The following is a 25,731-nucleotide window of genomic DNA, read 5'->3' on the forward strand; positions in this document are numbered from 1 at the left end:
ATACTGTACATATATATGTATATATATATATATACATACATATATATGTATATATATATATATATATATATGTATATATATATATATATATATATATGTATATATATATATATATGTTTATATTATTTTATTTTATATCTGATTATTAATAATAATGTACTATTATCCATCCATTTTCTACCGTTTGTCGCTTTATTTCTTTTTTCTTTATTTAATTGATGTATATGTAAATATTATTATTTTGTGATTTCCTGCTGTTTCTTTCTTTTTGGGGGGTGGCATCGTTGGGATACAAACAAAAAATGTTTTGACATTTAGGGCAGACAACAGATATATGATGTATGTAAATATGATGTAATGGATAGGAATGTCTGACGCTAAATGTTATCACTAAAAATGTTATGAAAAAAAAAATCTACGGTTGTTTTTAACGATGTATTACTGTAAATGGAAAGACTGTACATTTGTTTTTATGGTAGAAAAACGGGCAACTAAATTGCCAGAATTAAAAAAATAAGCCATTATCAATACAATGTTGTAAAAACCAATGTAAGTTCAACACAAAAATTCTGGCAACTAAGCTGTCAGCTTTTACCGTGCTCTGGTGGTTTCAGCTGCTCTGCATATCCTGACACACTTAACCTTATGTGGGGGCAGTTCCTCCAAGCAGTCTTTCTCTGAGTACATCATCCACTGTACCACAAACAATCCCGTCTCTCACTAATGAGTCTCTCAGAGTTTCAAATTCCCATGTTTTGCTTAGATTGTGAAGCTGTGCTAGGGACTAATTAAGAGGTACTCCTTGCTTTTGGTCATGTGTGAAAAACGTGTACCTCTCTAAGGCCAAGTCTACACTAAACCGGATAACCCCTTAAACCATGGGTGTCAAACTCTGGCCCGCCGTGTAATTTCACTTGGCCCTTGAAGCGATATCAAATTAACACTAGAGCTGGCCCGCCGATTATTTACAGCGGTGGTGCCGCGGTAACACCGCAAATTCTCATACTTGCCAACCCTCCCGCGAGACTCCCAGCTTTTCACCCAGTCCAACAAGTGCTGGCCCAGTCACATAATATGTGCAGCTTCTGCACACAAGTGAATGCAATGCATACTTGATCAACAGCGATACAGGTTACACTGAGGGTGGCCTTATAAACAACTTTAACACTGTTAGAAATATACGCCACACTGTGAACCGACACCAAACACGAATGACAAACACATTTCGGGAGAACATCCGCACCGTAACACAACATAAACACAATAGAACAAATACCCAGAATCCCATGCAGCCCTAACTCTTCCGGGCTGCAATATACACCCCCCCCCCCCCCCCCCCAACCCCGCCCACCTCAACCGACGCACGGAAGGGGATGGGGTGTATATACACGCTCAGTGTTACCTGTATCGCTGTTAACCAAGTATGCGTTGCATTCACGTGTGTGTGCGTACAGAAGCCGCACGTAACTTGTGACTGGGCCGGCACGTGTGAAGACAGCTCGTAGAGGACGTTAAAGGCAGTGCCTTTGGGCACGCCCCCAAGACTGTGGTCCGGGTGGACTATGAGATATACTGACTGATGAACACCCTCGTTCGATAATGAAGGTTGCCTCAGCTCAAAGCCTGAGCCCCGACATGAATGAACTAGCATCCAAGAAAAGATGGCAGGTATCTGGCTTGGACACATCAGATTAGATCAGTGTGTTGCAAACTAAGCAGTTTAAAGTCCTGAATGGTTGGTTAATTCATTGTTATTTTATTTTCAAATTTATTAGCCTGTGGAAAAAGTTAATGTTAATATTTACCTCAGAAGGCTGCAAATAGAAACGAGGCATTCCATTTTTATTTAAATTGGATTTGATGTGCCATTGATATTTTTTAATTATTATTATTATTATTTGAAACTCGATTTTGCGTGTCACTATAAAGTTATATAAGCCTTGCTTGTTCAATATTCAATGCAAAACTTGTTTGGGTCCCTATTAAAAGGTTAATATGTTCAACCTTGGCCCGCGGCTTTGTTCAGTTTTAAATTTCGGCCCACTCTGAAGAATGTAATACAAAATATCAATACAAAGTGTGAAGACAGAATAAACTCTCTGCTGCTGCAGCAACGGAGATACAGTCTATAGGTCCCTAAAATATATAGATATCTAATGTATTCATACATCGTTTATGTAGGATATACGCATGTATATATAACCTAATCATATTGTTTCTTGAATTTAAAAATAGCTGACCGTTTTTTTCCCCCTTCTCTGGGATTATATACCCAGTTTGGATCTCGGCCGTCTGGTCACTTATAGCAGTGGTCCCCAACCACTGGGTTGGGGACCGGTACCGGTTCGTGGATCGATTGGTACCGGGCCGCACAAGAAATGTAAAAAAAAAATTAATCAACATAAAAAACACAAGATACACTTACAATTAGTGCACTAACCCAAAAAACCTCCCTCTCCCATTCACACTCATTCACACAAAAGGGTTGTTTCTTTCTGTTATTAATGTTTTGGTTCCTACATTATATATCAATATAGATCAATACAGTCCGTAAGCACACATGATTGTATTTGTTTATGACAAAAAAATATATAAAAAATACCATACCCCCCCACCCACCCGGTCCATGGGACAAAAGGGTTGGGGACCACTGACTTATAGCATATAAGCATATTCTATTACTGTTAAGCAAACTATGAATAATAAAACACGCCAAAAGTGAAGTGAAGTGAATTACATTTATATAGCGCTTTTTCTCAAGTGACTCAAAGCGCTTTACATAGTGAAACCCAATATCTAAGTTACATTTAAACCAGGGTCTAAGTTACATAAAAACGTGTGTCCTTTATCATAGCTACACGTATGACAAAAAAACGCGTGAAAATCAGTGGTATTCAGTGAGGTAAGATGACTTAAACGCGCTGACAGTTCATTGCTCCTGCCAAATGAATTGCACTGAGTGGAGCGGATCACCACTCCAAGATGGCGGCCCCGCGTCTCGTCAGCGCCGGTAGGCAGTAGCGCTCGATGCTGCGTTTGATTGAAAGATTGATTGATTGAGACTTGTATTAGTAGATTGCACAGTACAGTACATATTCCGTACAATTGACCACTAAATGGTAAAACCCGAATAAGTTTTTCAACGTGTTCAAGTCGGGGTCCACGTTAATCAATTCATGGTGTACCCTTATAAGATGTATATGCTTTGCCCCTACTATCTCAAGCTCGCTGTCCACATCTGCCTCCCAATATCTATGGACGGGAGGGCTTTTTGAATAAAAGCATATCTGGCATCGATTGGCCAGCCTGCGTAAACTATGACGTCAGTGTTCCGAAAACCGCGCGGTGTGTTTTTAACTGTCATGCTAGTAGTCGTCCGCACTCACCAATGCGGCACGGCGTCGTGACATTTACCTCAGACGGGGACTAAAAGTTTATTTATTTTCCTAGGACACGAGTTGTTCTAGAATAACAAAGTGGACATTTGTGTGCGTCAAAATGAGCGACGACACCGATTCTCCCCCTGAAAGGGAGATGAAGGTAAGCTATTTTGAGCTGTACGCTGGCTAGCGTGGTTAGCTGTAGTGTGCTAACACTTACAGCCTTTAAGGACTCATTTTAAACGGTAACCGCTTAAACGACTAGTTTAGCTGTTAGTTAACTAACTGTTGCCGAACCATGTTTATAGTAACTAACTCCGTAAGGTAGAGTTTTAATGTAGTTGTTGTTTTAAGTTCTAACTAGCTGGCTACTAATGCTAAAGTGGCTAATAGCTTCAATGTGTTTAATGTTGACAGTTGAATCCGATATTACGTTACACTTTCGCACAAGCTATGCCAAATTATTAACATATTCAACTTCATAGAATTACTAATGTAGTACACGAAAAGCAAATCTCTCAATAGTTCCGAGTCCTTTGAAAAATCCTGAATCTAAACGCTGATGTTCTTATCCCATGTGTGACATTTTCTGAAAGTTAATAAAAATCCACTCGTAACTTTTTGAATTAAGTCGCTAACGAGTAACGAACTGACAAACCGACGCCTTCTAATAGTGTTTTTTTCCAACCTTTTTGAGCCGAGGCACATTTTTTTCATTGAAAATATCCGGAGGCACACCACTAGCAGAAATCATTAAAAAATGAAACTCAGTTGACAGTAAAAAGTCGAGGTCGCAATTGTTGGATATGACTTTAAAGGCCTACTGAAATGCGATGTTCTTATTTAAACGGGTATAGCAGGTCCATTCTATGTGTTATACTTGATCATTTCGCGATATTGCCATATATTTGCTGAAAGGATTTAGTAGAGAACATCGACGATAAATTTCGCAACTTTTGGTCGCTGATAAAAAAGCCTTGCCTGTACTGGAAGTAGCAGATATGCGCGTGACGTCACCGGTTGTGGAGCTCCGCATATTGTTTACAATCATAGCCACCAGCAGCGAGAGCGATTCGGACCGAGAAAGCGACAATTTCCCCATTAATTTGAGCGAGGATGAAATATTTGTGGATGAGGAGAGTGAAGGACTAGAGGGCAGTGGGAGCGATTCAGATAGGGAAGATGCTGTGAGAGGCGGGTGGGACCTGATATTCAGCTGGGAATGACTAAAACAGTAAATAAACACAAGACTATATATACTCTATTAGCCACAACACAACCAGGCTTATGCCACAAATTAATCCTGCATAACAAACACCTCCCCCCTCCCGTCCATATAACCCGCCAATACAACTCAAACACCTGCACAACACACTCAATCCCACAGCCCAAAGTACCGTTCACCTCCCCAAAGTTCATACAGCACATATATTTCCCCAAAGTTACGTACGTGACATGCACATAGCGGCACGCACGTACGGGCAAGCGATCAAATGTTTGGAAGCCGCAGCTGCATGCGTACTCACGGTACCGTGTCTGCGTATCCAACTCAAAGTCCTCCTGGTAAGAGTCTCTGTTGTCCCAGTTCTCCACAGGCCAATGGTAAAGCTTGACTGTCATCTTTCGGGAATGTAAACAATGAAACACCGGCTGTGTTTGTGTTGCTGCAGCTGCCCGCATTACACCGCTTCCCACCTACAGCTTTCTTCTTTGCTGTCTCCATTGTTCATTGAACAAATTGCAAAAGATTCACCAACACAGATGTCCAGAATACTGTGGAATTTTGCGATGAAAACAGACGACTTAATAGCTGGCCAAAAATGTCCTCTACAATCCGTGACGTCACGCGCAGGCGTCATCATACCGAGACATTTTCAGCAGGATATTTCGCGCAAAATTTAAAATTGCACTTTAGTAAGCTAACCCGGCCGTATTGGCATGTTCTGCAATGTTAAGATTTCATCATTGATATATAAACTATCAGACTGCGTGGTCGGTAGTAGTGGGTTTCAGTAGGCCTTTAAACCATAACCAAGCATGCATCACTATAGCTCTTGTCTCAAAGTAGGTGTACTGTCACGACCTGTCAGATAGGGAGGGAGAGAAAAGAGACCTTACTTGAATTTGTCATCAAACTGCTTTGAAACATCTATTCTTTTTTATTGTAGTTTGGTGCACATTTTTGGGCAAGTTTTAAACGGTTTACTGTCTTAAGTTGACACTTGTACCATATTAGCTGATCCATCTGACTACCATCCACCCATTTAGATCTTATTAATTTGTCACTTCACTCTATAAGCGGAATGTATTTCTTTCCAAATGGGATCAGATTTGCTGTATGGCTGTTAGGGACAGGCTAATTTTTCCCAAATTTTGACCCACCGTTTGCAAAAATCAGAAGACAAATACCAGTAGAGCAGTGTTTTTCAACCTTTTTTGACCAAAGGCACATTTTTTGCGTTGAAAAAATCCGGAGGCACACCACCAGCAGAAATCATTAAAAACGACAGTAAAAAGTCACAATTGTTGTATACGACTTTAAGCCATAACCAACCATGCATCATCACTATAGCTCTTGTCTCAAAGTAGGTGTACTGTCACGACCTGTCACATCACGCCGGGACTTATTTTGACTTTTTTGCTGTTTTCCTGTGTGTAGTGTTATAGCTCTTGTCTTGCGCTCCTATTTTGGTGTCTTTTTCTCTCTTTTTTTGGTATTGTCCTGTAGCAGTTTCATGTCTTCCTTTGAGCGATATTTCCCGCATCTACTTTGTTTTAGCAATCAAGAATGTTTCAGTTGTTTTTATCCTTCTTTGTGGGGACATTTCGCCACACCTAGTGTGTGTGTGACAGTCATTGGTGCTTTAACTTTAACTTAACATTGTTGATTGTCATGTCATGTTCGGATGTACATTGTGGACGCCGTCTTTGCTCCACAGTAAGTCTTTGCTGTCGTCCACCATTCTGTTTTTCTTTACTTTGTAGCCAGTTTAGTTTTAGTTTCGTTCTGCATAGCCTTCCCTAAGCTTCAATGCCTTTTCTTAGGGACACTCACCTTTTGTTTATTTTTGGTTTAAGCATTAGAAACCTTTTTGCCTGCACGCTGCCTCCCGCTGTTTCCGACATCTACAAAACAATTAGCTACCGGCTGCCACCTACTGATATGGAAGAGTATTACATGGTTACTCTGCCGAGCTCTAGACAGCAGTGATACTCAACAACAACACATCATTTGCAGACTAGAATTACCGGTTTGCAAAAAATATTTTTAACCCAAATAGGTGAATTTAGATCATCTCCCACGGCACACTAGTGTACCGCGGCACAGTGGTTGAAAAACACTGGATTAAAGGAATGTATCTATTTCAATAGTTTATACAAATGAAACTCGCTATAAGAGAGCAGGTTTGACAGGTTACATGTGATAATCCAACCGTTAACGTGGCGATATTAAAAGAAGACCATTTCAAAACCGTATGTTCTCATTAGTTATTATTTAAATGCTGCTAAAAAAAAATGTGTGGTTGAAAAACACTGTTCTAATACATAACCTCTTGGCAGCGGTAATAACGGAGCGAATACTTTATTTATCCCACAATTTGGAATTATGTGGTTGCAGCGCAGATACATAAAGCCCACAAAAGTAAGTGTAAAAAGTTAGCATGAAAACATAAAGGCATCATTAAAACACAAGGGAAATACGTCATTAAAGGAGAACTGCACTTTTTCTGGAATTTTGCCTATGTTCACAATCCTTATGAGAGACAAGAACACATGTTTTTTTTTTTGCATTCTTATTTGTAGTAGTCTGCTCGTTCTAGGTAGCTAGCAGTGCTGGTAATGGGAGATATCCATTCTGCCTCTAAATCAGTGTTTTTCAACCACTGTGAGATACAGTCTGGTGTGCCGTGGGAGATTATCTAATTTCACCTATTTTGGGTTAAAAATATTTTTTGCAAATGAGTAATTATAGTCTGCAAATTATGTGTTGTTGAGTGTCGGTGCTGTCTAGAGGTCGGCAGAGTAACCGTGTAATATTCTTCCATATCAGTAGGTGAACTTATTGTGCTAAGTAGCAAAATTAGTGAAACAGCTGTAAAAAGGATTAAAAAAAACCTTTCTTAAAAGCACACACAGAAGCAATTAGCATAGTAGCTAACGACAGGACTGCCCTACTGACTGAATGAGCACGGAGAATGATCGACCCACCCACAATGAATGTGCTGCCGTCCACACAATGAGGGGGATAACGTTCATACACTAAGACACAGTTTGAACAACTAAGCATATTTTCATTCGGTCTGTGGTTAGCCCGATCATAATCGCATTGTTGATGCGGACAGACTTTTGCACGAAAGATGGTCCTGAATAAAGGACTGGCTGGCGTCCCATCTCAGGTGTAACCAGCATCTGGCCTAAATAAAGTCAGCTGGGATAGGCTCCAGCTCACCTGTGACTATTGACTAAATACCATCACACATCTAGGTGTATGTAGTTAATGCATCTTATTTTCTTCTTTCTTTTCAGGATTTTCAGTTTCGAGAAATGAGGAAAGCAAAAATTTTCCAACCTTCCGAAGAAATGCCAAAGGAAAGGACAAGTTTGCTGTGTGTCTCAAACAAATATGGCTTAATGGTCGCCGGGATGGGGAGAACCTTCAAAGTTTACCGCACACAGGACATCATCGCTGATAAACAGGAGCGCAGCGCTAACAAAATAGGTATGGACAATACAGTATGGACGACATGACTGAAAGCGGTCAATATCGATATTTATTTGTATTTTTTATGACCTACTGAAAATGACTAGGACAAAATATATTAAATGTAAAACATTTTATTCTAAATATAACCTTAATCTGATTATAATCTACTCAACTTTTAAAGCAGAAAGGAAATGTCAACACATCCATAGAAAACATTCAATAAATGTAAACCGAATTCTAAAATCACATAAAATGCTTAAGAATAACCTCTTTAAATTAGGATGAAAAAATAAGAAATATGTAAGAAATGCTGAATAAAATGTCACAAAACTGTGCAACGTGTGAAAATCTAAACAGAGCAACCCGAGAAGAACTATTTTTTTACGCCAGGAAGTAACGGCTCTGTAACATTTAATTTGGTCTGTTGTTCTTATTTAAGTATGGAAATTAATTTATGTTATGCAGTAATTATTATTTAAATATTTTTGGACCAAACTACTATTAGTTTGAAGTACCACATTTTTAATATTGTGTAATGTATTTGATTTATACAGTCTTGCACTTTAGTTAGGCCTGGGCCGATATTCAATAAGTCAATTAACCGACGATAAATGAAAATCAAAGTCAGTAAGTTTTCCAGCGTCAATGAATCGCTATCTGCATGCTTCAAAAGCATTCACGCTTTCCGTCGCTTTTAGCGGCTAAATGTACCATCGCGGAATGAAAAGAAGGGGGTGAATTATCTTATCCTCATTAAGTGTCTGACTCTTTGTGCAGGGCCACTGGCCCGTTAGCATCGCACAGTGCAACTAGTTAGCATGTTTTAGCTAACATGGACAAAATGAACACTAAACCAAAGGCCACCGCACCAATGTGGGAATATTTCAGTTTAAACCTTTGGAACAAAATGAGATCAACTCCGAAGGAGCCAGTTTGCCCACTTGAAATACAAACCCCGTTTCTATATGAGTTGGGAAATTGTGTGAGATGTAAATATACACGGAATACAATGATTTGCAAATCATTTTCAACCCATACTCAGTTGAATATGCTACAAAGACAACATATTTGATGTTCAAACTGATAAACATTTTTGTTTGTGCAAATAATCATTAACTTTAAAATTTGATGCCAGCAACACGTGACAAAGAAGTTGGGAAAGGTGGCAATAAATACTGAGAAAGTTGAGGAATGCTCATCAAACACTTATTTGGAACATCCCACAGGTGTGCAGGCTAATTGGGAACAGGTGGGTGCCATGATTGGGTATAAAAACAGCTTCCCAAAAATGCTCAGTCTTTCACAAGAAAGGATGGGGCGAGGTACACCCCTTTGTTCACAACTGCGTGAGCAAATAGTCAAACAGTTTAAGAACAACGTTTCTCAAAGTGCAATTGCAAGAAATTTAGGGATTTCAACATCTACGGTCCATAATATCATCAAAAGGTTCAGAGAATCTGGAGAAATCACTCCACGTAAGCGGCATGGCCGGAAACCAACATTAAATGACCGTGACCTTCGATCCCTCAGACGGCACTGTATCAAAAACCGACATCAATCTCTAAAGGATATCACCACATGGGCTCAGAAACACTTCAGAAAACCACTGTCACTAAATACAGTTGGTCACTACATCTGTAAGTGCAAGTTAAAGCTCTACTATGCAAAGCGAAAGCCATTTATCAACAACATCCAGAAACGCCGCCGGCTTCTCTGGGCCCGAGATCATCTAAGATGGACTGATGCAAAGTGGAAAAGTGTTCTGTGGTCTGCGAGTCCACATTTCAAATTGTTTTTGGAAATATTCGACATCGTGTCATCCGGACCAAAGGGGAAGCGAACCATCCAGACTGTTATCGACGCAAAGTTCAAAAGCCAGCATCTGTGATGGTATGGGGGTGCATTAGTGCCCAAGGCACGGGTAACTTACACATCTGTGAAGGCACCATTAATGCTGAAAGGTACATACAGGTTTTGGAACAACATATGCTGCCATCTAAGCGCCGTCTTTTTCATGGAAGCCCCTGCTTATTTCAGCAAGACAATGCCAAGCCACATTCAGCACGTGTTACAACAGCGTGGCTTCGTAAAAAAAAGAGTGCGAGTACTTTCCTGGACCGCCTGCAGTCCAGACCTGTCTCCCATCAAAAATGTGTGGCGCATTATGAAGCGTAAAATACGACGGCGTAGACCCCGGACTGTTGAACGACTGAAGCTCTACATAAAACAAGAATGGGAAAGAATTCCACTTTCAAAGCTTCAACAATTAGTTTCCTCAGTTCCCAATCGTTTGAGTGTTGTTAAAAAGAAAGGCCATGTAACACAGGGGTGAACATGCCCTTTCCCAACGTGTTGCAGCCATGAAATTCTAAGGTAATTATTATTTACAAAAAAAAAAAAAAAGTTTGAGTTTGAACATCAAATATCTTGTCTTTGTAGTGCATTCAATTGAATATGGGTTGAAAAGGATTTGCAAATCATTGTATTCCGTTTATATTTACATCTAACACAATTTCCCAACTCATATGGAAACGGGGTTTGTACAACCAGTTGACAGTCCAAACTCACTCCGCACTCAGTTCTTGTAAACAAAATAGTGTGCTCTCTTAGAAATACATTGCCTAAGACATGCTGCCATTAAATGCTGTTATAAAATTAGCATTTTTTAAAAGTTCTTTTATGTTGTCATGCCGATGGTCCTCACTCGGAATCGGCCAAACTTAATTTTGTTGTCCATTAGCCTTTTAATATATCTGTTTAAACTGTAGTGTTTATATTGTTACTTTGCACTTTTGTTTAAAAATGTTGTAACTTGGTGTCAGTTAAGTAATGTACAACTCTACCTCTGCCCATCATGTTAAACATTGAAGTGCAACTTTGGTTGTCAATACTTTATTTAGCTATTTTATTTATCATTATGATTGTGTATATTTGTACCGCCCATCCCCTCTAGATAGTTTATTAATTAAGTAATAATTAATTTTATTATGTAAGTGCAAAATCTTGCAAACAGACAAATTATATTGTAATGTTATTTGTGTGTTTTATTTACTTGGAGATTTAAACATTTTAATTTCAACTACGTTAGAATACACGAGAAAACCAAGTTTATGGCATTTGAAAGGATATACATGCATTATTATATATTATCGTTAAATAAATGGTTAATTTGGCAATAATATTGTTTATCGGCAATCATTTGTAGGTCAATATATCCATCCATCCATCCATTTCTACCGCTCGTCCCTTGCGGGGGTGCTGCAGCCTATCTCAGCTGCATTCGGGTCACGCAAAATTTGTTATCGGCCCCGGCCTAACTTTAGTTTCACTTTTGTATTTGTGTATAACCGAATAAGGAACGGATGAGTGTTGAAAAGAAAAGAGGTGAGGACTAGTGTCACGTTTTCTTAAAAAATCCCCAAAACTACCAAACTATCGAGGTGACTTTACCTGTTTTATCGACTATTTATTCACTTTCTGCAGCACGTAGGCAGCAAGATGGCGTAACCAAAATGATAGTTGATACTGTTACCTGATTGGCTGTTAGCGTGTCCCTCCCATTGCTCAGTGATCACTCTCCGTTTTGTTCGGTTACTAGAGCATGAGTGCCTTTGTTCATGCAACCAACCTTGCTTCATAACTTGTGGTTTATTCTGACCGAAAAAATACATATTTATGTAGCGTTTTATGAAACACATTTTTTATTGATATCGATTGTGTCTTATCGCGATGTATATTGATATCGGTTTATCGGCCCAGCCCTACATAGTATGGAGCATATTTGTTTTTTACATTCTTCTCTTTGCCCACATAGTATGGAGTTTGATTGTTTTTTACGTTCCTGTCTTTGTGTCATGATTGTCCCGTCTCGTCTTAGTTGAAGGAATTGAAGCGCTGGCGGAGGTAACCGTGGAGATGAATTTGCACCACTTGGCTTTCAGTTGTGATGAGCTTACCTTGTCAGTGTGCGGTATCGCTACGGACACGGCTTTGTCCATCATCTTCTATGACGTCCGCACCTTTGTGAACCAGGTAAGTACTTTCTTCAAGCTCTATGCCACTCTACTGTATCTGTACTGTAGAAAACGTCAGTCAGAATATGAACGTTAGTTGTTCGGCGGTGTTTACAGGCTCGACCACAGAAGTCAGCGTTTGCATCATGGCAGCCGGCTGTGTCCCCGGAGTCCTTAGTGCAGGACCTGAAGTGGAATCCTGCTCAGGCTTCTATGTTGGCCGTCTGTCTGTCTGATGGCAGCATGTCCATCTTGGACGTAACCAACAGCGTCAACACACAGGCCCAACTACCCGCTTCCAGCGGTGTCACGTGCCGTGAGTGAAGAATTCTCATATTAATTTGGAATGGTAGATAATGCAATGCGTTAATTCAGGGGTCTTGTTTGGTTGTTTTTTTATATATTTTTAAGACCATATATTAATATACATTTTCCACAGATGTATAAATGTCTTTAAATATACATAAACATTGAGCCAACACACTGTCATATAGTTGAATCTGAATAAATGACATAGAACATGAATTAATTGATCATGTAAAGGGGAACTGCACTTTTTTTGGAATGGCCTGTTAGCATCACACAGTGCAACTAGTTAGCATGTAGCAGCTAACATGGTCAACTAGTATTGCATATATAGTATGCAATATATATTTTAAAAAATTGTTCTGAGGCCATATCGCCAATCACTAATTATTACTATTAACAACTTTACACCATATTTTAATTTTGAAAGCAAAAAATACAATAATGATGTGTTGCTAATAGACTACGGTATATACTTATTTCTTTCAAAATGCTTTGAATTTATTGGATCCTGTTACAAACATATGTATTTATAATATTTTCTTAAATACTGAAAAATATGAAAGTTTCCCTGAACGAGCATGGGGAAAAATGAACTTGACCTAATAGAGTAGATCTTTATTTTATAAAAAGAAAAAAGTAAACATTTGTTTGTATTCTATTTGGAATTGAATTACTTAATTCATACATTTTTTATTAATTTTGTCCTTAATTTAATGTCACAGTAATGTTCCTGCAGTGGCTGGCAGGCTAATTGGAGGGGGCTCGTTTTTAGCCATCAAATCAGTCGACTGAATCAACAGTGCACTCTTTTGGTTGCAAGGGTCCTTTAGAAACAATATGTGGAGTAAGTGACTTCCCTGCTAATTATCTGTCATGTGCTGCATTTGTACTTTTGAAGTTTGCTGGAGCCCTAAAGGAAAACAAGTTGCCGTAGGGAAAATGAATGGCACTGTCAGCCAGTATACCCCAGTAAGTGAAAATAATGCAGTCTGATAATAAATAGAACCTGTGTAATGACTGACTTTTCTTATGTTGATTAAAAAAGGCACTGGAGGAGAAAAAAGTGATTCCATGTCCACACTTCTACACTTCTGATGACCCTGTCAAAGGTAAGTACAGTCCTATGAGGTGTTCTGCATTCCTTTATCTGCTTATTATGTACTAATTATTGTCCTACTGTATGTGTTCATTTTAAAGCGTTTACTGCATCTATTTACTGTTGCAGTTCTTGACCTGCTTTGGCTGAGGACGTATTCTTTCGGTGTGGTCTACGCCGCTGCCGACGGCTCTTCAGAGACCCCACCTGAGCTCGTGTTGATCACCATCCCTGTGCGTAGCTACTCATTATGTGTGAACATATCTATACAGTATTACTTAAAAATACTAGTTACTTGTTTTATTGACCTTTTTTCCACAGAATTACTTTTGATGTAGAAAAACACCAAATAGCAACATTAATTTGACATTGTTGCGTTACCGTAATTCAGCATTTAGCCTTAATTGGTTTTTTTTTGTTTGTTTTTAGATACGTTTTCTTTTTGACGGTCTTACTTTTTTAAGGTACATTTTACTGCATGCTTAACATGTAAAAGTATCAGGGGACTTTAGAAGTACCGGTAGTGTACCCTTTTATTATTTTTAGTATGGGAAACATAAAAATATATTTCGTAATACATAACTACAATATACAGGCATGTGAAATATACACAAAAATGCGGAGCCCACAATTTTACTGAGTTTTTCTAATGAAATATCAATAAAAATACGATCGAACGAAAATTTGTTGAGTGCTCCTCAGCCGCAGGTACTTGCTGTTCCTCTTGCCTAAATGCCGCACTAGGTTGTAGGACGGGGAGATGATCAGGGACACTGAAACAAGCTCGCGAGTTAGCGAACCATCTAGGTAACTTACTTGGCGTCGCCTCTATTCGCTGTCCGAGCCACAATGTTGGTGGCTGTCTACTTTGCTGCTAATCATATTTGGATGAGTACAATCCGAACTCTGTTAGTTCCGAACCAGTTCTATTTTCAGAGTATTTATTTGCAGCCAGCGAGAAGGTATATTTTTGATGTGACAGATTGTAACAAAGATTACAACACCGGAAGTATATTACCCAAGGGGCATGGCTACAGTGTAGAGTTGACAAACGGGAGTTCTTTGCATGCATGTTATATAATTTTAAATTACGTTTTCAATGATAATATTGTGAGTAAATTATCTACTAAAAAACTAAACGTTCTGTGGTACATTACATGGAACATGTAAATGTCAAAAAGACAGCCAAAATAGGTTGGTCGCTGAGAATAACTTTAAAGGTAAAATATAGTGTAGAAATGGACTCAGTTGCAGTAAATGTAGTCTTGATTTTCAAAATGTTCTTTCTCGGGACTGCAACTGTACATTTCTACACAGTATGATGGTAGTGTGGTACTTTTTAAGTGATTGTTTTTCAGTGCGATTTAGTGGAAGGACATGCCTTATTTAGTGAAATCACCAAAATAAAAATAAGTAATGCCCCTCGTTAATAGTAACAATAAATGTTTGTTTTCCAGAAGAAGGACGAAAAGGTGGAAACAAAGTACCTGAACTTCAGCGACACAGTGTTCGGCTGCTGCACAAAGCGACAGCATCACTACTTCCTCAGCCACGTCGAGGACTGGTGAGAATCATCACGACACACATCACACGCTTGACATTTTTTGATTCCATGTGGTTTACTTCACGCAGGAATCTTGTTTTGGCCGCATCCGCCGCTTCCATCGAAGTCAGTGTCATCGCCAGACAAGACGAGAAGGTGCTTCATGAAGTTTCCATTTGTAATTATTGGTGACATCTGTAAAGATACGCGTTATAGTCATTAAGACAATTTTTGCCATTTTAGATCTGGGAGCTGTGGATCCTGGAGGACGCTGGGAGGGCGGAGCTACCCGTAACTGAGAACGATGAAGACACGCTGCCCCTCGGCTTAGCAATTGACTACACCAATCAACAGCAGATTCGCATCAGTAAGTCAAGTTGGTTTTACTACCGTTCTGGCTCGTTGGTTTTCGAGTTGTGATTCTTCTCACAAAGAGTGGAAAAGATCTCCTTGAGCCCATGGTTGAATCTTTTGTGCTGATATTTTGCAGCTTGGATAATTAAAAGTTCAAGGCCTTGGTTGATGTATATATGAGCCAGTTTTGTTATATGTTGAATAAATGTAGTTTCCCCAAGATTGCCAAAGGTACCTGTAGCGTTGGGGGCGTCGCCCAGATGATGTCATCATATTATTTACTGTGATGCATACATTTTATTTAAAAAGGCAAAACACGTGTACAGACATTAAAAAACAAATATGTTAATTTTAATTATAGTATTGACATATATTTTTTCTTACGTAATATTGTATTGCGCTATTTTTCAATTGTTGCTACGTATTGTACAATGTACTTTGTGATTAGTCTTTAGAGACTCTTTAATGTCGCTACATGTCTGCGACAAAAAGCGAGCTATAGAGAGCCTGACATCACGCTTGCTTTGCGCTGCTGCTAACCTTTCTCTTAAATTTTGAAGATCGCTCTCAGCGGATATATCTCGAATATATTAATGTACGCCTTCATCGCGGACGTGCTGCCTCTGAGAAAACCCTGTGCGTATGGCTTATGTTATCAAAAAATACAGTTTCGCCAGCGTTGTTTCGGTGATCAAATTTTTGGTACATCACTACCCAATAATGCGCAAATAATAAACTATATACATCCATTCATATTATAACTACCTGCTGGTGTTAATGTGTATGTCCTTGTGTTATGATTTTCATTTTTCCCATGGCCTGTGAACACAACGTGTTGGCGGATAATGATGAAGTGTTGTGTGTCTAGGAGTTAGACACGGAGACAGACGTGTGTACAGAGGAAATAAGTGTTGGAATTGGGCCCGTTGTTAGCATAAAATTGTCAATAAAACCTAAAAAGAGGGTCAGACTTTGTCTTCTTCTGGACGCTACAATACCAGGGTTTCCGCAGGGCATTAAAAAGCAGCAAAAGTCATTAAATGGATTTTGCGAAAATTAAGCCCTTAAATGGCATTAAAAAGCATTACATACAATGTCCAAGCGGTAGAAAATGGATGGATGGATGACCAACAAAGCCACTTCTGGTGTCACCACTACTATTTTCTGCTGCCACTACAGAAAAATAAATTATTGCGTGCCAATTCTAATTAACTAAAGAGCAACAGGTTATGTAAACTTTTCCACGATTCAAGATTATAATTGTCAAATGCTTACAATTGTGTATATACAGACAATTGTACCGGTAAGCTTTTGATTATATATACCGGTAATAACAATATGCGGTAGGATATGGGCATTACATTTTTTTAAGTGCCGTTAAAAATCATTTCAATTTGCTGATACCTGTAGAAACTCTGAATACATTATATTAATTTCTTTTCTTTTTTTTTCCAAGTAAAAACCCTCATTTTTAAGGTGTGGCGGCTAATATGTCTCTGACGCACTGCCACGGTCAAATACATTAAGGAGATACCCTGCAGTATTTGCGACACAGACGAAAAGTGTGTCAAAGATTTGAAGAAAACAATCCAAGAAGAAATTCTGATGCAAACTTTAAAGAAACCTATGATGAATTTCGTCTTTTCCGACTTATAAATGGTGTTACAATGTTGGATACTCTGGTAAAACAATTTCACAGCATCATATCATAAGGTTTATGCATTTTGACGTGAGCTTGCGTGCAGTTTTGGATCCCTCTGTTCGCAGGGTTTTGCAGTCTGGCTACGTTGTGACGTCCGAGCGAAGTTTAAGCACTTATTTGGACATTAAGTAAAGCGCTCAGCCAGAGCAGATAGCTCCCCCCATCTGCTTCAGTATATGAGAAAGCACAAAAAAGGCAGAATAAAGTGTTAATTTAATCTAATCTTGGCATGGACATAACACCGATGTGCGACAAGAAATTACATAAACTCTGCTAAAATAATATTTTGTTATGCACATTCTGAATCGATCGCCGAGTGTGCATTTGTATTTAATGTTGTGACCGGGTGAATCTATAAAATGTTTACGAAGTTTATTTACGACCGTGTTTTGGAGAAAAAAATAGCAGTGATGAGTCACTTAGGATAAACCGTGGGTACAGAAAGTATTCACCCCTTTAAATTTTTCAGTGTTTGTTACATTGCAGCCATTATTAAAAAAGACAAACTGAAATATCACATGATCATAAGTATTCATTTGATCACTATTGACTAGAAGCACCCTTTTGAGCTAGTACAGACATGAGTATTCTTTGGAATAATGCAACAAGTTTTTCACACCTGGATTTGAGGATCCTCTGCCATTCTTTGCAGATCCTCTTGAGTCTGTCAGGTTGCATGGTAAACGTTGGTGGACAGCCATTTTCAGGTCTCTCAAGAGATGCTCAGTTGGGTGTAGGTCAGGGCTCTGGCTGGGCCAGACAAGAATGGTCACAGAGTTGTTCCGAAAACACTCCTTTATTTGAGCTGTGTGCTTAGAGTCAGTGTCTTGTTGGAAGGTGAACCTTTGGCCCTGAGCACTCTGGAAACAGTTTTCTTCCAGGATATCTCTGTATTTGGCCACATTAATCTTTTCTTCATATGCAACCAGTCGTCCTGTCCCTGCAGCTGAAAAACACCCCATAGCATGATTCTGCCACTACCATGTTTCACTGTTGGGATTGTATTGGGCAGGTAATAGGCAGTGCCTGGTTTTCTCCACACAGACCGCTTAGAAATTAAGCCAAAAAAAATCAATCTTTGGGTCATCAGACCAGAGAATCTTCCTGTAGTCTGGGAGTCCTTTGTGTTTTTTTTGGCACCTCCATGCGGGCTTTCATATGACTTGCACTAAGGAGAAAAAAAAAAGTTCAAGTACCAATGATTGTCTCACACACACTAGGTGTGGCGAAATTATTCTCTGCATTTAACACAGCTGGACTCCAATGATGGAGCAGAACCATCTCAAGAAGGTTCAAAATAATTGGGCTGAATACCTATGACCATGTGATATTTAAGTTTTTCTTTTTTGATAAATTTGCAAAAAATGATACATTTCTGTTTTTTCTGTCAGGATGGGGTGCTGAGTAATTAATGAGAAATACAATGAACTTTTTTAATTTTAGCAAATGGCTGCAATGAAACAAAGTGAAAACTTTAAAGGGGTCTGAATACTTTCCCTACCCAATGTATAGCGTACATTTTCAAAAGATAAATTATGATACTTTTGGAGAGGGTGGAGTGTGGTTTCATTTGCAATCCACCAACGCCTCCAAAATTGAGCATCTTGCAAAGACTCAACAAAAAAATGGGTTATAAAGGTGACTGTGGAGCAGCATTTATGCACAATTTACACCAAAGCTTATCCAAAACATATTATCTAGACCATAAGGAAGTGTTTTTTAAATGTGAATTTAAGTCAAAATAGTATAGTAGTAAAGCACTATAATATAATGGTGATCAATGATACTGAATTATTCAGAAATAAGAAAATATTTTGAATGAAATGATTTTTTTTTTTAAATGTGCTTTATAAATAAAGTTGATTTGATTTACTGTATGGAAAAAAAAAAAGTAAAGTAAAATTGTCATGCAAATGACCTTTTAAATCCACAAGGCCACCTTCTCAGTGGCTTTGTGGTTAGTGTGTAAGCCGTGAGATCGGTAGGTTGTCAGTTCAAACCCCGGCCGAGTCATACCAAAGACTATAAAAATGGGAGACATTACCTCCCTGCTTGGTACTCGGCATCAAGGGTTGGAATTGGGGGTTAAATCACCAAAATGATTCCCGGGCGCAGCCACCGCTGTTGCTCACTGCTCCCCTCACCTCCCAGGTGGTGAACAAGGGGATGGGTCAAATGCAGAGGTTAATTACACCACACCTAGTGTGTGTATGTGTGTGACAATTATTGGTACTTTAACTTTAATATAAACCATGTTGTCTTATATTCGGATCAATGCTGTGGTCAAACTGTTGCCATTATAAAAACGTTTTCTACATCTACACAAACTTTTGAGTATGATTTTAACATTGAATGTGTAAAAATACCTTGACCACTGCTATGAGTAAAAACTATAAAACACCAGCTTTAATGACAAAGGTGTAAATGCAAGTGCATCTATTTAAGCTCACTCAATTGAGGTCTTTGGAGGGTCCTGTATCGTTTGAGGAGTACCTGTCAATCAAAAATAAAAAGATTAACTTTCTAGAGGCCAAAATGTTGGTACATGTATTTGATCTGAAGAGATATTTGGGCTTAAAGTTGCGCCTTGTTTGTGCTTGCGCCACAAAAGCTTTGCATGTTCAACATACTCTCAATGATGATTGAGAGCAGACATTTATCAGGTTGCTTTTTGTGCACGCAGCATTAACTGCAGTGCTCAACCGAGCTCGCCCAGAGAATAATAATAAGCTTCTGTCTCAGCACACTTTTTGTGTGTGTGTGTGCGCACGCGAGCGCGCCAGACATTCACGTACCCTGTCTCGTCCCATCTTGAAAAGAACCCGCAATTTGTGCAGCACACTTGACGTGATTGCCGTTTTGATCAAAATCCAATTGGCAACGAGACAGCAGAGGGAGGAAGAGAGCGAGCAAGGAAGGAGAAAGTGCTCAAAACAAGCTTGAGAACAACAACAAACAAAAAGCCCAGACGTTCCTGCTGCAGAATGCTGATGAGATCCTCCATGTTTGCCCTTTAACTCTCGACCTAGTTTTCCAACTACAGTTCCTTACTTGAGATGAAGCTGTAAATCAGACCAGATGCTGTATATAAACATGTAGTGGGTTCCAGTTATCATTCATTTTACTCACTCTCCACGTTAGGTATGGCTGCACACCCAAGTAAGATCCAGTACACTAATAAGAGGTATTCCTAATATTGATTTTGTCTTATTTAGTTATACAATTAAAAGATTTAGGTAGGATTCACAGCAATAGTAAACACATCAAAACCTACTTTGTACAATATTTGATCATGGACAAAAATATGCTATCATTAAAATGTTGTTATAGTTCAGTACAAATGTGTACATGACCTTTTTGACTACAACAGGGCAAAATTCGCTATAGTAAGTCGTGTGTCTTTGATTTTCATCATAGTTTTTACTATTGTCTTTTTATCAAGGCGATGACAAAACGTTGCCGTCGGCTCCCACGTTGCTCATGCTGTCCACCGAAGGAGTGCTCTGCCCTTTTGCGCTGCTTAACCACAACGCCGGGGTCAAGCAGCTGATTTCACCTTGCGCCGCCCTCACAGCTGAGGGCGAGAGACTCCCCAAGCCAGGTGAGTAAGCTAAGTAAACCAGTTGAGAGTTCCACAGTGCGGCTCTTGATAGCTGAATAGCAAGCCTTGTAAAGTAACTTAACTGTAGACTTGCTAAAGGACTCAAAATACATGCAATAGTGTTCACTGATTATGTGATGTGCCTCAACAAGTACCTATTGCGTATTTTCTTGAATACTGGGAGCGCAGTATTGCGTCCCTTTTTTTCCCCCTGCGTTCAGCGAGGCATAGCAACACGCAGCACTGTCTTGAATGTAACCCTGGCAAATTAAAACCCTTAACAATTAACATTGTCTTTTTTTTGTAGGTGCTTTAACAGCCCAGCCCCCCAAAACTGCTGCCCCCGTCGTCCCCTCTGCCCTGCCCGCCTTCTCAAACATTGCTGCGACTTCATCTGCTCCCTCTTTCAGCATTCTGCCCACTGCCACCACCTCCGTATCCTCAGGCTTCTCTTTTGCTATACCCTCCGCCAGCAGCAACTCTGCTCCTCCCGCCTTCTCCCTCGGGTCAACTGCACCTTTCGGCTCCGGGGCCTCAGGCTCCTCTTTTTCCGCCAAGCCTCCCTCCGACACTCCCTCGGCCCCTTCTGCGTTTTCTTTTAGCACCCCTTCAAATAAGGTCACAACCCCGACACCACCAAGCCTTGTGACTCCCTCGTTACCGACGGTCAAACAAAATTTGAATGACAAGTAAGACTCTTTCTCGAATACCTTGGTGCATACGCTATATTGAGAGGTATGGATTTTAACAGCTGCTTCTACCTTTTCAAAGATTTTCAGCTCTAGAGGCTGCAGCAGCATCCACACCATCTTTCTCCTTCACGACGTCCTTACCCAAAAATGGCAGCATCAGCCAAAGCGTCCCTGCCCTCGCCTTAGCCACTGCCAAGCCTGCGGCAGTGTCAAGTAAGCACAATTCCTGTTTTCATCAAGAAGTTCCACTTCTCATCGCCTGGATTGTGATCTGTTTTTCCCTAATTTTAATTCCAGCTCCTGTGCGTCCTATCCAAAGCACCACACCAACTCCAGCGGTCCAAAAACCAGGACCAGCTCATCAAGGCCGCATCCAAACTCCCCAGGTCCAATTTTATGTTATTAGTAATTACCTTAGTTTAATTTCTGTATTGTATATGAGGCTACAATTTACTGTGATTACAATATCCTATAAAGTTTCATCTCTATAGTACCTGGCATAAGGCAACATGTTTAAAGTGTTGTTTACTCTTACCACTGCTCTGTTAATAAAGTTTTATGGCAGGACTATTTGACTGGCCACAGAATTCAGTTCAAAACTTGGAAGACACTTTTTTGCAACACATTTCTAAATATATTGGAGTGCCCCTGTTGTACAGAGTAACTTAAACACATTGGCAGATCTTTGTATGGACATGTTATCCCTGCTAGCAAACATTGAAAACTGGGGTCCAAACTTGTAATCTACATAACTGAGGCGTTCTTCAAGGCACCCCTTTAAGTCTTCTCCTTTTTTGCAGGTAGACATTTTCTGCGGAATGGAATTTATGTAACTAAGGTGTTGCTGTAGCTTTTTCACTACATATGTAGTCAGTAGTCATTTGTTCAACTATTGAGCAATAGAGTTCCTAGAGGTTCATCTTCGGACCTCTTTTTAATCATTTGGGCTAGCTGGGGTGGAGCATCATAGACGATAGAAATTTAGCCGACAATACAGCTTTGAATAGTACCGTTATATCGTGATGATGCATGCTGATGACACATTCCAGCTGTGTCCTGCAAACTTGACATTGTCAAGTGAAAGAATGCGTCCTCAACGCCATGTACTATTCTTGCTAGCAGCGAACATCCCTCCATAGTGCACAGCCCAATCCTCGCCTACATTGCTTCAAATAAAAGTATGTTTTTTACAAGTATCATCCCAAGAGGAGGAATAACGAACTAAACATGCTACACTATACACCATAGGAGGATAAGATAACCGCATGCTAGAGCTCTTGAATGTAGATAAAGGTGGGCCGGTCAATACAAATATATCATTATATGGACGGTACTACAGTGGTTAGATAAATATTTTTTACTATCAAAAAATATTTTCCCATTGTTAACAAACTCGTTGAAATAAGTTATTGGACACAGAGTAAACGCCAAAAGATTTAAAACGGAGCCAACAGTAGGAAATTGTAAAAACAAACAACAAAATTGCATCTTGCGTTTTTGTCTGATCAAAAATACAATCTTTTAATGAGCTTGACTATTTCAAATGTCAGTATCAGCATTGATATGAACAGTACTGTTCCTGGAAGTTGGAACTACTTGGTATTTATTTGATCTATACCCAAGTTTGTACTATCGCCCAAAACTAATGTACAGTATTAAACCACAGAAGGATACTCAAAAGTTTTTATTATATTTTAACAGAAGTGTAGATGGAACATATTTTGAAATGGTTCTGTTGTAATTTAGATTCCAAATAATGTATTGTAGTATATAACGTTATTGCAGGAGGCTGCCCATTTCTAATTTTGGCTATTCAACTGGTCGCACGTGAGTTCAGTTCCAAAAACTTGTGAGACGCACATTTTTGAAGGAGATTGTTAAGAAAATTTAAGTGCTGCCATAGAAATTACCTTTGACTAGCTTTATTGCAGAAGGTCCTGAAAACCAGCAGATCGCTCCTGTAACTGACAAAATACATGGGCCAAAATTAAATGTCTACTGTGGAGGACGCTGGTTATCATGACTATACAAAATAAGACTGATAGTGAAGTCCGTTCCCCTGTCCTTAGCTTTTTAGAAATGTGTCCCCCAAACAATTTACTTTTAATACCCCTGTTTTAGGGTATTTAATTATGTATATTTTATCCCAAAAGTATTGTACCTGTACTTTGCGCTATAATAACTTTTCTCTTGTGAAATACTGCCCCTTGGGGTAGCTTTTATGACTTCACACACTTGTTGTACCGGTACCTTTCAGCGTCTGCACACTATTGAGTTGTAATATAGCATTAAATTGAGGTACTTTATCACTTCCTGTTACAGGCGGCTGTTGGCGTGAAGGTCGTGGAGAAACAGGCTCAGCCAAAGAAAGAGTCCGATCCCATTATGACGGGCATACTGGAGGAGGTTAGCTCCATTTGACTGTGATTAGAGAACTTATCAACAAGGACTTTGGTGTAAGCATGTCTTTTTCAATGCGTTCAGATTTCACACTTCCAAAAGGAGCTAGAGGATTTAAAAACGCGAAGCTCGACAGCGGACTTCAAAGTCGGAACCAACGAGGAGATGAAGGAGCTGAGGACTGAGTCAGAAGAGCTTAACATTTTCAGCCTGGAGATCAAAGAAACAACAGAGGTAACACCTGTTGTGTGTTGTTTACATATAACCCGAAACCAATGCCAAATCTGTACTTTTTTTAATGACGGTTCTTACATGGTGCCGGACCGCAGATCAAGCGCTGAAATATGCTCATGTAAAATGTAAAATAATGAATGACAGGGTGCCTCTTTTATGAAATTTACACAAACGTTTTCTTAGCCGTTTCCTACTCCCATCACTGTTAAGAACCTAATGTCAAATTTACTAATTGTGTCCCACTGGCTCCTGCTTTGGGTCTTGTCTTGAAAGACAAGTGATGCAGGGTTTGAATCCCGGTCAGAGTCAAGTTAGGAAGGTTTCTACATTTGTTTTAATGCTGTTAAAAATCTTGTTTTGTACGGAGCCCCTAAAGGGACATGGAGGGAAAAAAATGTTTTGCGAGATCTGGCGAATGTTTTTTTTCCTATGTCAGTGAACCGGAAGTAAAACAAACAAAGTGATAGAGGAGCCTACCCATCATCCGTGGGAGAAGTTTATTGATTTATTTTTTAGTATTGGCCTAACATAAAGACATCAAATTGTATTATGGTCCCACAACAGAGCACAGATGATGGGTGGGCTCCAGCATGCTCCCACTCCTCCATCGCTGTGTCTGTTTCACTTCCGTTTCACTATCGCTGTCTGTTTTACTTCCGGTTCACTGACATAAGAAAAAAACCTTTTGCGAGATCTCGCAAAAAGTATTGCGAGATCTCGCAAAACATCCATGTCCCTTTAGGGGCTCTGTAGTTTTGCACCAAAAAAAGTTGAACAATTTATTTCCCGTAAATTAGTTTTAGTCCAAAACCCGCATCAAGTTAAATTCAAGTTGGATTTAAAAAGTATAAAAAATGTTTCACATAAATAAATCAAAAAAGTGTAATAAAGGGGGCTTCAAAAAAATTGCTTAGGGCCCCAATTTAGCCCTGTTTACAGGGGAATTACACGTTTTTATTTTTTATTTTTTATTCTTTATTATTCACAATCCCTTTCTGGGTTTCCCCCAGTTTGCCAATATACTTGTGGCAGTAGGGGCGTAGTCTATATGATGTCATTATGTAATTTGCATGACCATCAATGATGCAGATGTTTTCTATGAAAAAAGCTAATTTTACAACATTTCAAAAAAAATTGCTTAGGGCCCCCAATTTAACCCTGTTTACAGGGGAATTACACTTTTTTATTTTTTATTTTGCATATTATTCACAATCCCTTTCTGGGTTTCCCCCGGTTTGCCAATAAACTTGTGGCAGTAGGGGCGTAGTCTATATGATGTCATTATGTAATTTGCATGACCATCAATGATGCACATATTTTCTATGAAAAAAGCATTTCAAAAAATCTGTGTTATTGGTAATTGATATTAACTTTTTTTTTTTTTTTTTTTTTATTATAATGTTTTGTTCTATTTCTATAATCATTATTATTGTACGATGTAACACAGACTGTACACCAGTTGCGGCTGCTGGTCAAGTGGGGTAAGCTAATATTCAGCTATTGTCTAAACATGAGTATAGTCTCTAATAACAGATAAAAGATATAAAGATTTTACAAAGAAAAATGTTGTAACTTACAAAAATGTAAAATGTTGCATTACAGCAGGGATAATGGAATAAAATTGAAAAATGCAGTGGTTTATATTTCAAGATTCTAATTCGCTCAGTGCTGTCAATCAAGAAGGGTTTTAGCCTTAGACAGA

At 39.2% G+C, this 25,731-nt stretch overlaps 1 protein-coding gene across 3 annotated transcripts in view; it reads left to right on the plus strand.

Annotated features, from left to right (window-relative positions):
• Positions 1-3,336: 3,336 nt before the first annotated feature.
• Positions 3,337-25,731, plus strand: part of nup214 (nucleoporin 214) — a 45,001-nt gene continuing 22,606 nt past the window's right edge. For all 3 annotated transcript variants that reach the window (XM_061927463.2, XM_061927465.2, XM_061927466.2), the window contains exons 1-16: positions 3,337-3,540; positions 7,908-8,100; positions 11,963-12,117; positions 12,216-12,414; positions 13,306-13,376; positions 13,453-13,516; positions 13,633-13,736; positions 14,961-15,067; positions 15,136-15,202; positions 15,290-15,413; positions 20,545-20,703; positions 21,011-21,392; positions 21,475-21,608; positions 21,693-21,781; positions 23,718-23,801; positions 23,880-24,029. In XM_061927463.2, coding sequence (XP_061783447.1) covers positions 3,499-3,540; positions 7,908-8,100; positions 11,963-12,117; positions 12,216-12,414; positions 13,306-13,376; positions 13,453-13,516; positions 13,633-13,736; positions 14,961-15,067; positions 15,136-15,202; positions 15,290-15,413; positions 20,545-20,703; positions 21,011-21,392; positions 21,475-21,608; positions 21,693-21,781; positions 23,718-23,801; positions 23,880-24,029 — 2,124 coding nt within the window. In that variant the 5' untranslated portion in view covers positions 3,337-3,498. The remainder of the gene's footprint in view (positions 3,541-7,907; positions 8,101-11,962; positions 12,118-12,215; positions 12,415-13,305; positions 13,377-13,452; positions 13,517-13,632; positions 13,737-14,960; positions 15,068-15,135; positions 15,203-15,289; positions 15,414-20,544; positions 20,704-21,010; positions 21,393-21,474; positions 21,609-21,692; positions 21,782-23,717; positions 23,802-23,879; positions 24,030-25,731) is intronic.

The sequence above is a fragment of the Nerophis lumbriciformis genome, linkage group LG32 (assembly GCF_033978685.3).
Source record: "Nerophis lumbriciformis linkage group LG32, RoL_Nlum_v2.1, whole genome shotgun sequence".
Taxonomy (NCBI): Eukaryota; Metazoa; Chordata; class Actinopteri; order Syngnathiformes; family Syngnathidae; genus Nerophis; species Nerophis lumbriciformis.